At 43.8% G+C, this 14,541-nt stretch overlaps 1 protein-coding gene across 1 annotated transcript; it reads right to left on the bottom strand.

Annotated features, from left to right (window-relative positions):
• Positions 1-1,567: 1,567 nt before the first annotated feature.
• Positions 1,568-13,438, bottom strand: LOC124690092 (probable sodium/metabolite cotransporter BASS4, chloroplastic). Its single transcript, XM_047223528.1, has 16 exons — positions 13,290-13,438; positions 12,369-12,394; positions 11,317-11,528; positions 11,146-11,233; positions 10,739-10,846; positions 10,603-10,670; positions 10,246-10,324; positions 10,038-10,096; positions 9,864-9,932; positions 9,113-9,226; positions 8,590-8,611; positions 8,438-8,505; positions 7,818-7,903; positions 6,987-7,116; positions 1,943-2,044; positions 1,568-1,852 (listed from the first exon to the last, which is right to left on the bottom strand). The coding sequence occupies exons 1-16, from the start codon at positions 13,436-13,438 to the stop codon at positions 1,784-1,786; spliced, it is 1,449 nt and encodes a 482-aa protein (XP_047079484.1). The 3' UTR covers positions 1,568-1,783.
• Positions 13,439-14,541: the final 1,103 nt, after the last annotated feature.

The raw sequence follows: 14,541 nt of genomic DNA, 5'->3' as shown, positions 1-14,541 counted from the left end.
GGCGACGAAACGTGTTCTACAGAGGATGCGAAGGCGATGCTGGCCGTAACATCCCGAGATGACCTGTGGACTTGATAGGGTAAGTTGGTCCTTGCCACAGGATATTCCTCAGAGCCTACAGCAAGTTGAAAACCGCTAGCCTCGCAGACGTGTCGACCCCTGGAAGCATTTCCGTCTTGTAACCTCATCTCCACAGTCCACAGATCCCAATAAAAGGGAAGAAATTGACCATTCCGAAACTGAAGAGCCGCCACCCCCTACTCCACCTGACATGCATGCGCATCACATGCGAAATTGCAAATCCATTCACGCTTCGACTCCAGCCTCCAGGAGTCCAGGCTCAAGAGCTCAGATTTAGATAAAAGTTCTTAATCAAATTGACATCGTTTACTGTCACCTGGCGACATTACCATTGTAACAGTTGTGGAAATCACAGCTAATGGAGCACCAATAGGGGCAGAGAGACGGGATCGCAGGAGCTCTTCCTGTGCACATAACCTGCAATTCAGGCATACAAGGAGATGATGAGAATGCACTGCATATGCACGCCCAGCACAGCACATGGTGGATATGACAGGGACGAACATGTTGTACCAAGTGCCCCTGCAAGTGGAAGTACCAGCACCGTGCTTTTTCTCCTCAAACAGGGCTCCAAAAAAAGGATGGTGGCATAGATGTCGGCTCCCAGGCGCTTGCCCCGGGGACCCGTCCTTGTCCATTGCGCCCAGCACAACACCAGTTCCAACTCATGTCCACAGAGCTCGTACCCCTGGACTCTGGATGAACAATCCAAACACTGCATCTTGCCAGAAGAAGCTGGCCAGACGAATCGCCTCAATCTTTTTCCAAAGAAAAATACAGGCGCAGAGCCATATGTGTCGCGTGGTGGAGATGCAGGACACTTGGAACGGGTCCAGGCAAAAATGCTGCTTCTCTGGGTCATGCAAATAATAGAAGTCTAGCGAGTAGTCCAAAGGGCACGCATGCTTTGATGAGATCTGATCGCCTGCACTCTGGAATGGAAAGGAACAGTAGTATACATGAAATTGACATTAAACAGCCGGTCAGCATTACCGTAATCATAACATAAGCGATATGGTTTACCTACACATGTATTTGTATTTTGTAATACCAAATTGTCACCTTTTTTTGCGACAAGGGAAATTTATTAATCAAGGAATGGGAGTTCCATCCTGAATTTTTTTTTCTTTTCGATAAAGGTTCCATCCTGAATACAAGCCTGTCTAATAATGTCTGGCCCATGACGGATCCACACCCTGGTTTGCCTCTCCGTGAAACCCCATCTAGCAACTAGGAGCGCATAATAACCCTGGCATTTTGTAATACCAACTTGTCACCTTAATACCACATGAAAGATTAATTAACTAGTCCACAACAAAGATAGATGTATAGTGCACCACTGAAGGCGCCCGGGCAACATTAGCAACTAGGAGCGCATAAAACTAGCAAATCCAGTTTAACAGGGCACCATAAGATGCATCATATTTTCACAAAATCAGCTTTGCAAATAAAGATACTGATTGATCATTGCGTTTACGGCACTTTCTAAACCACAAGCTGAAACTGCATTCTCATTAGTTGTTCTACCATCTGAAAGGGCAGTGCTTTAAGCAGCCCAGGTGTTCTAAAGAAGAAGAAAATATCAATGGATGTTTCCTTACAAAATGACTGAATATGCTGTAACCTTAATTTCACTCGGTGACAAACTTCCCAGAGTAGTTCCGGATTACTGTTCAACTTATTATCAAATTCGAATTCTGAGTTATTTTGCATTAGTAGATTGTTGGTCTCTCTGGCGCCACCAATTTACTAGGATAGAATCGATAATGATCTGCAAAATGATTTGTACGATACATCAGAATTGACTCCTGAGTTGACAGAAAGCAAGTGTAAATAGCAACACTGCAAGTGCAATAACTACCTGATTAATGTGGGCAGCAACACATGGGATGACAAGAAATCCGGACTCTCCCAAAGCACCTCCAAGCTGCTCAACCACAGCAACCAACACCGGCAGTGTTTTCTGTGCGGCATCAAGAGAGTTAAGCAAGAAGCCAGAAGATACAGATTTTTTCTGTCACAGAATAATAATTGCATATATAGGCATTACTTTGCTATTATGAATACTACTTTCAATCACACTTTTAATTCAACCAGATGCTTTCTCGAACAGAGTTTTATAACCAGGTTCCTGTGCATTAACTACTAAGTTTTTAATACTAGTAGTTTTCTAAGATGACTAGCTCAGTAATGGATAGAAACATGTACTCTCCTCTAGTAACAATACATCATCCTAGCAGATATGAAATCTAAGGCCTTTAGATTAGAGGAATTTCAAAGGAATATTGTTGACTTCAAGGTTTATGAGTTTTTGCTATAGAGATTGTATGATTTGTAGGATTGGAAACCTTAGGGTTTTTTCTTCTGTGGAAAATTTTGCACTCTATTCCAAAGGAAATTCTCTATTAGTCTAGACTCGGGGATAGGTCAATTCCTATGGCTTCCAATCCTGTAGGGATTGAAAAGGGCATGCCATTGAAATCATGCATTTTCTGTATTCCCCAAAGAGGCCGTCCTATTTAAAATTTAGCTAATAAAATATTATGCATTTTCAGATCAGCCATATGAAAGCCATGCCTTCAATTATTTCTGGAAACCACAATATTACAACTTTATTTGATTAGTGATCATAGTTGCATCATTAGAGACATTGCTAATGTCCCACATGCCACTTCGAGAAAAACATTGCAGTATGTCAAGGAGCATGTTCTTATTCTCTCATCAGCGAGCCCACCCCATCTCTAAGAGCATCTCCACCGTGAAAGAACATCTCTCATAATGTTTTGTGTGTTTGATGTCAATGTATGTGATACACTAATGTTTGTTTGAGTGGTACAGGGATTATATAGATACTTTTTTATGTGTGTTGGATGTGGTCAGTTCTGTCAAAAAGAAGCAGCAAAAAGATTATCAGGCCGGATAATCCGGGCCGGATATTTCCAAAATATCCGGCCCCCAGTTTTTCGGCTAAGGACTTGAGGATTTGCGGCTCAGTATGCTTCTGGATAGGGGCCGGACATTTGCCCGGATATTGTCCCGGTTTTGTCCCAAGGCCGGATTATCCGGGGAGGACATTTCAGAAATATCCGGCCCCCCTCGAAAATGGCTAAGGACCTGAAGAAAAGCAAGTCAGGATAGTGGCCGGATATTTGGCCGGACATTCTCCCGGTTTTGTACCTGAGGCCGGATTATCCGGGGGGGGGGGGATTATCCGGCCCTTACTTAGGCCGGAATATCCGGCCCCGGAAGCCCCAACGGCTGGATTTTGGGGAGGGGTATTTATACCCCTCTTCTTCTTCCTTCCCCCTTTGCTCAATCATTGCACAAGAAATCTGCCAAGCCTCACCTCTATTAGAGCCACCTCAAGAACACAAGATTTACAAGATCTCCTTCCTCCCCAACCAAAGCTCTTGATCTTTGGAGATTCGAAGGAGAAGACACCGATCTACATCCTCACCGAAGCGTTTTTCATTTCCCCCTCATTTGTTTGAGGGATCTCATGCTAGTGTTCCTATTTGGTTCCCTAGTTGATTTGTGTTGATGTGTTGTTGTTGATTGTTGTATTGTTACAGATTTGGGAGCCTCCAATTCGGTTGTGGATGTGTGCCCCAAGAACCTTGTAAAGGCCCGGTTTCCGCCTCGAGGAAATCCCTTAGTGGAAGTGGGCTAGGCCTTCGTGGCGTTGCTCACCGGAGATCCGAGTGAAGCCTTCGTGGCTGTTGGTTTGGCTTTCGTAGCAACCACACTCCTCCAAACGTAGACGTACCTTCTTGCAAAGGAAGGGAACTACGGGAATCATCTCCGTGTCATCGCGTGCTCCACTCTCGGTTACCTCTATCCAAATCTATATCTTATATTGCGTAGCTATATCTTGCTTAGTTGCTTATCTTGTCATATAGGTAAATTCACTTAGTTGCATATCTAGAGAATTTACCTTTGTGTCAAGCCTAAATTGAAAAAGAACTAAAAATTGGTTAGCACCTATTCACCCCCCTCTAGGTGCGGCATACGATCCTTTCAATTGGTATCAGAGCCTCGGCTCTTATTTCGGGCTTAACCGCCTAAGAGTATGCCGGACGAGGAGCCTTCGGAAGGGGCCGCTAAGACGGTCTCCATGGAAGACTTCAATTCGTTGAAGTCCTCCATGGAAGCCCAAATGGAAAGCATGAAAAAGATGATTGCCGAGCTTTTGACTCCGGTCCACCCTCCCCAAGGCTCCCATCGTAGAGGTAAAGGACACGGGTGCGTTAGAAGAGGGAGATGCTTCGGCATTACCCTCCTCTACCAAACCCGTGGAAGGTGATAACTTAAACACTATCAAATCTCCCATTGCATCTCCTAGGGGAACTAGTGGAGGTGAGAGCTACAATCGAGTAGCTCCACCTTTTCTATCTCCAGATATACCGGTTCCCCATCCCCATATGAACATTCGGGGCGACCCACCTAAGTTTTCCGTTGATAATTTCGATACTTGGCAATTTGAGTTTCGCTCTCATGTTTGCGAGTGCCTCCAATGAACTTTGGAGAATCATCGTGGAAGGCTTCAAGCCTTACAACCCCGACAAGTTGACTAGAAGAGAAGCGGTTGATAGTCAACTCAACAACACCGCCTTGCACATGATTCAAACTAGTGTGGGGACAAAGGATTTGTCTCGTGTTCGGAACTACACCACCGCCAAGGAAGCTTGGGATGGTTTGGCCGCTAGTTGCATTGGAAGTGAGAGCACGAGAAGGAACAAGTATAATGCTCTTCGGAATAAAGCCGAAGGATTCATGAGGCTACCGGATGAAGATCATGAAGTCATGTATGGAAGACTTCTCACCGTTGCCGATTCCTTCCGGCTTATTGGTGCCACCCACATCAATGACTCTTGGATCAAGGAGAAGTACATTGAATGCATGATGCCGTTTGTACCCATTGATGTCAAGACTCTTGTCGGGAGAGAATGCTATTCCTCTCTCACTTCTCAACAAGTCGTGCACGAGATGCAAGCTCTCAAGGTGCTTGAGCAAAACTCTCATGATTCTCGCAATCGAGCTCTTGGGATGACAAAAGGGTCCAACCTTGCCTTGGCGGTCAACTTTGTTGAAGAAGTGATTCCTCAAGAATCTTATAGGGCATCTTGGAGTATGTCCTATCCGGAAGACTTGGAACACCACTACCATGACCACATGGCATTCCATGCTAACTCTTTTTGGGTTGACCCATCCAAGGCCAAGGAAGACAACATCAAGAGAAACAACTCAAGGGGGTTCACAAGTTCGGGCCCAAGGACAAGATCTTGCTACAATTGTGATGACAAGCGCCATTTCATTGCCGAGTGCCCCTATGAGAATAGGGAAGCTCATGGTGGAAGGCTCATTCCCAAAGACAAGAGCAAAGACTCAAAGGGCAAATTTTCAAAAGCCCCCAAGAAGAAATTCTACAACAACAAGACCAAGAAGGGCAAGAGGCCCTCAAAAATTGTGCTAGTGACTAGGGAAGAATATTCTTCCGATGAAGTTGAAAGCTCTAGTGATGATGATGATGAAAGCTCAAAGGAAGTGGCCGCCATTGTCACCACCAACATTCCCTCTTCATCTCTCTTTGAATCCCCCAATGAGAATTCTCATATCAAGAATGCACATTGCTTCATGGCAAGGTCCTCCTTGGACACATCTATTGTGCTATCAACTCAAGAAGAATATACCTTGAAGGTGTTTGATGCAGCCCGAACTTCGGTCTCCACCGCATCATGTGCGTCAATGCCGCCACGTCACACAAAGGTGAATCTTCTCCTTTATCCGTGCCTACAATTGTCTCTCGTGAATGGTATGCTACTTCATCCTCCGTCATATTACCATGTTAGGAATACATCGCCAAGTACGGAGGAAGTGGATGACGCCATGGATTCTCGAGGACTCAAGACCGAGGTCGTGGAAGCATGGAAGAAGCTCCAGGCGTAGCTACACCGGAGTCGCCGGCCTCGCCAACTCACACCGGAGTCTCCGGCCCATGAAGATCAAGAACAGAGTCTCCGGCCTACATACACGAGAGTCTCCGGACTATGTGAAGCGCTAGCCACAAGTCAATTAGGGCCAAGGCCCATGTACCCCCTTCTATGCCTAAACTACCCCTCCTTAGTGGCTCCCTATATAGGCTCCCACCTCCCCCTTTCATTAATAGACTAGGAATGAACTAGAATTTGGCTCATGCCTCCACCATCCCTTTGGGATTAGGGAAACCCCCTCCTTAGATTACCCAAATCTATTGTACAAGGCACTCCTCATATGATTGATCTTTCATACTAGTGATTCTACTTCGGTCTCTCACTCGTGTGACTCTATCGATCGTATAACGGTCTTTCTTTCGGGGATTCAACCTCGTGTCTTTCCCTTGAGAGATTCTATCGGGATAGTGGTTCGGGCTATCGAGAGTAAACCGAAATTGTATCGGTTTGGTGTGCGTTTGCGTGTGTTCATCGTGTTCATCACCGTGTTCTTCGTGTTCTTCCTCTCCCCCACCTTTCTCTCGGTCAATTCGTGAGATCGGGCAACCCACGTGGCCTTAGGCCCCATCAGTGTTGTTGTTGAAACTCTAGGGATGATTGTCTACTTCCCAGAGGAACCACGAGGATGCAGTCCAACTAGAACATGACAACGCGCTTCATCGAATGGTTCCGATACTCTGTGCCAAGTGTAATCCCGTGATCAGTGATTCCTTGGTTAAGAAAATATCTTCTTTTTGAGTAATGCTATTTTAGCCTAGATTTTTCCAAGCAGGTGCATCTTACAATTCTATATCAATTTACCCGGTGTTACATTTCATCTAACCTTAATGTTGTTAGCAACTTGGGTCAATTGAAGTGGTGTCAAACTGCAATTTGCTCAAATTTTAATTTCTGCTGCTGATGATAAAGACTGACCTGACTGGCCACCAAAATGACAGCTCGTGAATATTCTTTGCTTGTGAAGACCGATTCTTCCTTCTGTTTAAGACACGACAAGAGCTGCAGTGCTGTAGCATTGAAAGCCAACAGAGCAAGATGTAAAAGCCTATGACAGGAAATATCCCGCAGTTAGAAATAAGATATGATGCTAGATTCACATCCATAATATATCACAGATCATATCCAAAGCAGAAAATGTTATAGCTCTCAAGTAGCCAAACAAATGTGTAGTTATAAGTCACTATATGCATGAAACAGGATATAATTTTTTTTAACGAACCAAGCAGGACAATTTTCATTCCTTTATTCTTCTTATGAGAATCGCTCTGCTTCCACTAGGTTTCTGGTAAGGCTGTGTAAAGTGAGTAATGGTGCCAAATCCGAACAAAATGACACTACCAGAAAACAGTATGCAAAAGGTATCATTATAACTACTTCCTCTGGCCCAAATTAATTGGCGCGGGTATATACCGGAAGGAGTAATTTATCTCCAAATAACACCTGTAGGTGTCCCTATGTGAAAACATACAGTTATATTCATTCTAGACTAGAGAAGTGGTGACAACTGTAAATGGATTGATAATTTTGAAAGAAAAAAGATACTGCAAGCTTGATAATATAAAAAGTGATTTCACTCAAAAACTTCATCTGTCAAGTAACATAATGTCATAACATAGCCAGGGCATATAGTATTCTACAGATGACGAGCACAAACATTCCCTGATAGAAGCTGTGTTTTTAAGTTTCATATCAGCATTCCAACGTAAAAAAAAACTACAGTAAGGTCAGATAAAAATGCATACGTACACTCCAATGGTCACAGTAATAGCAAAAGCTTTTGCCTGCACGGACAAGAGCATTGATCTTGATCTACTTACTTGTATCCATGGGACCTGTGAAATGGAGATACTTAAAGAGTGTCCTCCAATCAGTGTAGATAAGCCAATTTGAACTAGATTCAACAAAAATAAAAGAAAACAACATAAAGTAAGAGCAACTCCCTAAACAGCCCCTCATGTAAAGCCAAAATGTGAGTCTCGTTTATGTAAACCTCCTGTATTTGAAACATTGCATGTCTAGATTATAAGAAGTCACAAAATATTACAAAGCTTGCACTACTCCAGACCATTTTCCTAAAATTGATTATCCATCATCATTTCTCTTTGCCTTGATCTGTTATGTGTTCTCTCTATTCAATCTTTTACGAAAAAAAACAGCTACAACAATTAGCCCATCTTTTTAATCTTAAGTAAATCATCACTGAAAGCACTTGTAGTAGAAGCTAACTATGCACAACAGGATAAACTGGTACAGCAAACAAGTTGACTTAATAATAAGTTAACACTTTTCTTCTAATAGAAAGGCACTGCTCTTGCCAGTTCCTTGAAAAAAACATGTGTCAAACGTGTTTCATGTGAGAGACGTACTAGGCTGAGAAGAACAGCACTTATAACTGAAAGTCCCTGGCGATTCCCATCAACAAATTCAGCAATATCTACATAAGAAATACAATAAGGACTCCATATCAATGACTTGCTAAGCGACAGTGATTTATAGAGAGATTTTAAAATATGCTCACCTTTTGAGGTTTCTCGGGCAACCTGACAAAAGAACAAACCACCGTAAGTGTAGTTTCCACTATTTCAGGCTTACACTAGAGCAGTCAAATTTTGCATAGATCTGAACTACAATAATGAGAATCAAGTATGTAATGTCCAATGAATTCAAAATTAAGTGTGCCACGGTTACTTTGAAAACAGGGATTCAAACTGAGTGACATTCAAAGTTCAAAGAAAAATAATATTATGCATTTGAAGGAGATAAGTTCAAATGCAGGCACTCCTGAACTCCTGAATATTCTGTGCCACGAAATCGACTAAAATAAGATGCAATGTATATCATAGTAAGCATTGATATCATATTTGCACTAAAGGCAAATTCAAATGGACCAGAACTGACTCGATTGTCATAAAAAAATTACCATGGACGTAGTTATAAATCTACACACATGAGCAAAATAAAATAGGCGGCATGATATGTTATACTGAAATAATAGACCACAAGCTATGATGTGGAGTATAGAGATATTAAGAGGTACATACCTTGCCTAAAATAAGGGGTATTAAAAGGGTGCTGACCAGACTTTTGAACAGTTTCTCTGTAGGCAAAGACACCCCAGCACCAGCGCCAATGTACTTTGCAAGTGAAAGAGGTACCTAATTCATGATTAAAGGATACATGAGCCGGTTTACTAAGCAAGAGAAGTTTTAGCCTGTGGAAAGGAAAAGACAAAATTAAGCCAAGATGGTTATCCTAAACCGTAAACTAAAACTAGGAGATCTAATGTTACTCAGAAAAATATTGATCACACCCACAATACTTCAACATCTGTAGAATTCTTTGTGCCAAACTTATAGAAGTTTATTGCATATCATTATGCCAGATTTTAGTAACAGTCTAGTTTATCTAGTTTAATACTCCCTCCGTCGAAAAATAGGTGTCTCGCTTTTGTCTATATACGAACGTATCTACATCCATTTTAGTCAGAGATACATCCATATCTAGATAAAGTTGGGGCACCTATTTTCAAACGGAGGGAGTATACAGGACTGACCATCGCATTTAGTAGCTTCCACACAGGAGGTGAATCTCATAAAATATAAATAGAGATCAAGACTATAATGAATTTCCAAACTCAAACTGGAAGATGAGAAAATTAAACAATATGTTGCTATCTAATTTGAACTTTCAAACACTCAACAAATTTAAGTCAAACTCAATACTGGATTAATTGTTTCAATCATTGATGATACTTGACAACAAATTAAAAAATCATAACAAAGTTGCACTTACAAATATAATGCCCAGCAGATTGGATATGACTGTCATTGCAAGAGCAAGTGCAGAATTACCACCGGCAAGCTACATGGCAAAGATAAAATTGTGTTAGATTCGAATGGTGCTAGGTACTAACTATCTGTATATAGTAGCGGGTGTTCATTGATGATGATTAGAGAGGAGTAGCACCTGTGTTAGTGTGACTCCACTTGATAATGTTGTTGGCATGCAACAAAACATGGCCAACCCTGCAAGATGTGTTGTTAAAATAAATAAATAAATAAAAAGCTGTAGTTACAAAGGTATGAGCTATCACATAGCAACATGAAATGACGGGATGAGAATTGAGAAACCCTCAAGTGAACTGGAAAAATAGTGATGAAGCTGAACCTTATACCAGTGATAAATTCACGAGGGAAGAACTGAATTTGCACAATAAATTTTGCAAGAAAGGGCGTCAACAGCAAAATTGAGCCCTGCAATCAGAAGCATAACAACAAAATAGTTCAGCAGACTACAGAGCTTGTTCTATAAAGTTACAAAGGCAACAGTTGACCCCAAGTAAACAACATAAATGCCAGAAAGTTGCTTGAACAACTAATAGAGTGAAATGTGAAATGTGATCTGCAATAACATATAGATCATAATATCGGGAGTAAGAACTACAAAAATCATAGACACAGTTACAGACGCATGGTAGTGGTATATCAGCAAGAGCAACAGCCAAGGACTAAACATTGGGTCATAGTCATACTAGTCCAAATAGTCCAGCAGGCCAAGCTTGTAACGCTGCACCAAGCTCCTTGGTACGCAGAGTCAGTCCTATGCAAGAGGAAGCCATTAGTGTAGGAAAGACACATCAGCATGTGCATTAGGTTAAGAAAGCAAACCTGAGATAATGAATATCCCAAAAGTGCTGTATTTTGACAGGGAATATTTGTGAGCAAGGCATCCAAGAGTTGGATCCAGGAGGGCCAAAGCAATCCCACCGATTAGAGCTATGATAAGAAAGACAATCAATCCAATTAAAGTTCACAACCTGAGATTTGCACAAACTATGTGGTAACGTCTCCACAGCAAATATGATTCAATGAATTAAGCTGTACTCGGTTCACATACTGTACAAGCAAAGTTCAGGCGAGTGAATACTTGTGTTTCAATTTTGGCTGAATTGGATCGCAACTATACACCGTACACGCGCATTACATTCCACAGAGGAATTGGCGGTACGAAATCACATATAAACAAAGTATGCAACGAGGAACCAGCTGACATCGCGTGTAAACAGGAAAGTTACCTAGAGGGAGGAAGTTGCTCCGCACGAAGTCGAGCACCGCGGCTCCCAGCGGGGGAGGCGTGGCGCGTTTGCCTCCATCACCAGCTACCTGCGGCGCCACGAGCGATTTGAGTTGGAACGAAGCAAGTGACGAGAGTAGGATTAGGATAGTGTGTTCCGTTGGGGAGTTACCGGTGAGCCTCCTCCAGCGGCGGCGCGCAGAGGCCGCACGCGGAAGGGTGGCGGCGGAAGACGGGAGTAAGCGGTGGCGGTGAAATGGAAAGCGTGGGGAGTCAGGTGGCGGAGGCCGGCGGGGAGGGGTGCGCGGAGCAGGGAGGGGTAATGGGTTATCATCGCGGTGGCGGAGTCGGAATCCGGCGTGGCTTGCGCTGCGCCGAACCGGGCTGGGGATGAGACAAGCACCAGTTCAGTCGGCCCCACAACGAAAGAAGTCTATATAACCCCCTCAGGTTTAAGATTTGGGACGTTTAACCCCCTCATGTTTAAAGTGGAGCACATAACCCCTCAAGTATGACTTACCGGTTAAATTACCCCCTCCAAGTGGTTTTTGAGGCTAATGGCTGTTTTAGAGAGCGGTTTTGGTCCACGTGTAGGCAACGCTTTTAGAGAGTTGGCACCTGGCCGAGGTCAAGCCGCTCCGCTCGTATCTGCTCGTCTCTGCTCTTCCGCTCCGCTCGTCTCTCTCCCGCACCGCACCGCTCGTCTCTCCATGATCGGAAGCTGAATTCGTGGGCGGTCCTCCAATCAGTGGTTCGCGCTCCTTCCTCCTTAAAATAGCTACTCCTTTCGCTCTTTCTGTGGAGAGGACTCAAGGATGGTCTGGAAGAGGATGGGCTCGAGGACGGGTTGACTTGGGTATGAAAATCGGGGGATTGAATTTGGGGTAGGTTTTAGTGTCAGTACTGCTTGTTTCTCTTGCGATTTTGTGGGACAATAGGTGATTTCGAGTTTGGATTACCGGGTATGACAGAAAAAGGCTAGGTTTTTTACAGTTCTTCTATACTATTTTGAAGTTTGGAGGATTTCGACTGAATCCGTTCAAAGAATAGATGGTGCGCGTCGCGTCCGGTGCCATCTATCTCTGGCCTGTCTAGATTATTAGTAATGGTGTTTCTATTTCATATGGATCTCTATACCTGAGATTGTTTTATACAGATTTTAGCTGTATTACATCAACTGAAGTGTTTGACACTTCAGCGTTGAAATCTGTATGAATTACTAACCAGCAGTTTGCACCGTGAAACTATTCCTACATGTGCAATAGTGTAGTCATTTAATCTTGAGTTATGGATAGATTTTTTTACAGAAGGCTAATATTTTCAGCTCATAAAAAATGCTCTGAATGGCTAACCAGTTGCCCATTAATTTGGTGTTGGTAGTCAAAATTTTCTAATTAACAAGCTGTTGCCCATTATGGTTTTGCTGCCCAATTAGAAAATGTTCATATTACTATTTGGCTATTTTCCCTGTGCCTCTTATCTTTCCATAGTTATACTCTACTTAAAAAATTTCAGTGTTCTGGAAATAACAGTTTCAAGTTACAGTGTTCTATATATTACATATCGCCACATTCCAGCCTTTTTGTTTTGTTTTGAGCTGGATACAATCTTCTCTGAAAGTATATTAGGTAGGAACGCATAAACGAGTGAAATTATGGTTCATGGTGACAAAACTATATCAGGTAGGAGTATATTTCAGATTATTGGATTAACAGTGAGCAAGTAAGAGGAGGAGCTTCCGTGGTGGCAGCAAATTGTTCCCAACAAACTACAGCACAGTCTCAAGAACAGCACGCCGGATTTTACAGAGAAAGGAGGCGTAACTCTATTACTCTACATCTTCTCTGTAATTGCAATGCGAGATGGCTAAAACTCTACTCTGGAACTTTTTCCACAGTTGAGCTCCACGGCTTCTTCTTTGGTGGCCGCCGGAGCTGGCGAGGCTCAGGCGCGCAGAGGTTCCCCACCAAGGCATCGCCTTTTGAGCGCGTCTCTGGTGAAGGCGACGTTCACCACCGCCCCGTGCGCGTCCCTGACGAAGCAGGCGACCGGTGGGGATCCGCGCCACTGGCGTTCCCTGAGCGCGAGCGCGGACGCGTCCGCCGGGTCGAACACCTGCGCTGGCCACCACAGGTGTCTACTCACCTGGGCTCGCCATCCGCGACGCCGCCGGCCGCCGCCAGCCTGCCGCGCTCGCCATCCTCGTCCTCCAGGAACGCGCAGTTGTACAGAGTGGTGGGGAATTGTACGGGCGAGAGACACGGAATGGCAAGGACTGCACTTTCCTTCCCCATCTTTTAAACCGTAATCTACGTGGCAAAACCACTGTCCAAGTCAGCCTAAAACAGCCATCAAAAGCTTCAGCGGGTCAATTAACCGGTAATGGATACCTGAGGGGTTATGTGCTCCACTTTAAATCTGGGGGGTCAAACGTCCCAACTCTGAAACATAGGGGGTTATCTAGACTTCTTTCGCCCCACAACCAAACAGTGAGTAAACAATGTTGCTAGATTAAAATAGTAGCATAAGCATTTATTTATTACTAATATGATGATCAATGGAGTCTCCAGGAAGATCCCCTCCGCGCTAGGGTTTCTCCTGGACCTAGGCGCTCCCGCGGCGCGCTAGGGTTTCTCTGACCTCGGTGATGGAGTTCGCTCCGGCGAGGGATTATTCCTACCCAGTCCGTGGATAGATCTCCCCTGGGGCCTTCCGCCTCCGTCTTGGATTCTGCTCGTGGTGTTCTTAGATCCTACTAGTTTCGCCCTAGACGAGGAGTTGGCTCCTGGTAGTTTCTAGGGTTTCGGCGGAGATTGATCTGATTGACGTCTACAACATGGCAAGTCCTGCGAACTCCACCAATCAAGCCAGCGGTTCTGGTAGTAAGAGGGAGGAGGCGATCGGCGACATGCTGAAACGGCTTGGTATTGAGGACGATGAACTAGATGACTTGGTTTCGAAGAGGAGGATTCTGCTCCAATCCACGGTATGAGGTGGATGGCTCTAACAAAGGTACACACAACAAATAACTTCAGTCCTTTAGCTTTCGAGCAGCATATGCGAAACGCATGGTCTCCGGCGAAGCAAATTGAATTCAATCATCTTGAAGGGAACCTCTTTACGGTGCAGTGTTTTTGTTTGGGTGATTGGCTGAAGGTTATAGAAGGCGGACCGTGGTTATTTCGTCAGAATATTGTCTGTTTGGAGGAGTATGATGGGCTGGTTAATCCTGATTCAGTTGACCTCAACTTTTTTGATACTTGGCTGCAAATTCACAAGTTGCCTATTGGATACCGTAAGGAGGATCTGATTAAAAATCTCACGGAGAAGAAAGTAGGGAAAGTTTTGAAGGTTGAAACTAATGTCCAAGGTATGGGTAACTTTGTGCGTGTCAAAG

The sequence above is a fragment of the Lolium rigidum genome, chromosome 2, assembly GCF_022539505.1.
Source record: "Lolium rigidum isolate FL_2022 chromosome 2, APGP_CSIRO_Lrig_0.1, whole genome shotgun sequence".
In the NCBI taxonomy this organism is placed as follows: Eukaryota; Viridiplantae; Streptophyta; class Magnoliopsida; order Poales; family Poaceae; genus Lolium; species Lolium rigidum.
This window is presented reverse-complemented; position numbering and strand designations above follow the sequence as displayed.

What these genes read in the sequence shown, in the direction of transcription:
- LOC124690092 (XM_047223528.1), bottom strand. Translation starts at nt 13,438, where the DNA reads ATGGGGAAGGAAAGTGCAGTCCTTGCCATTCCGTGTCTCTCGCCCGTA. An exon ending in TCATTTTGGTGGCCAGTCAG is followed by an intron (nt 2,045 to 6,986) that starts GTCAGTCTTTAT and finishes GATGCCGCACAG; the next exon opens with AAAACACTGCCGGTGTTGGT. An exon ending in TTGCTGCCCACATTAATCAG is followed by an intron (nt 1,853 to 1,942) that starts GTAGTTATTGCA and finishes ATCATTTTGCAG; the next exon opens with ATCATTATCGATTCTATCCT.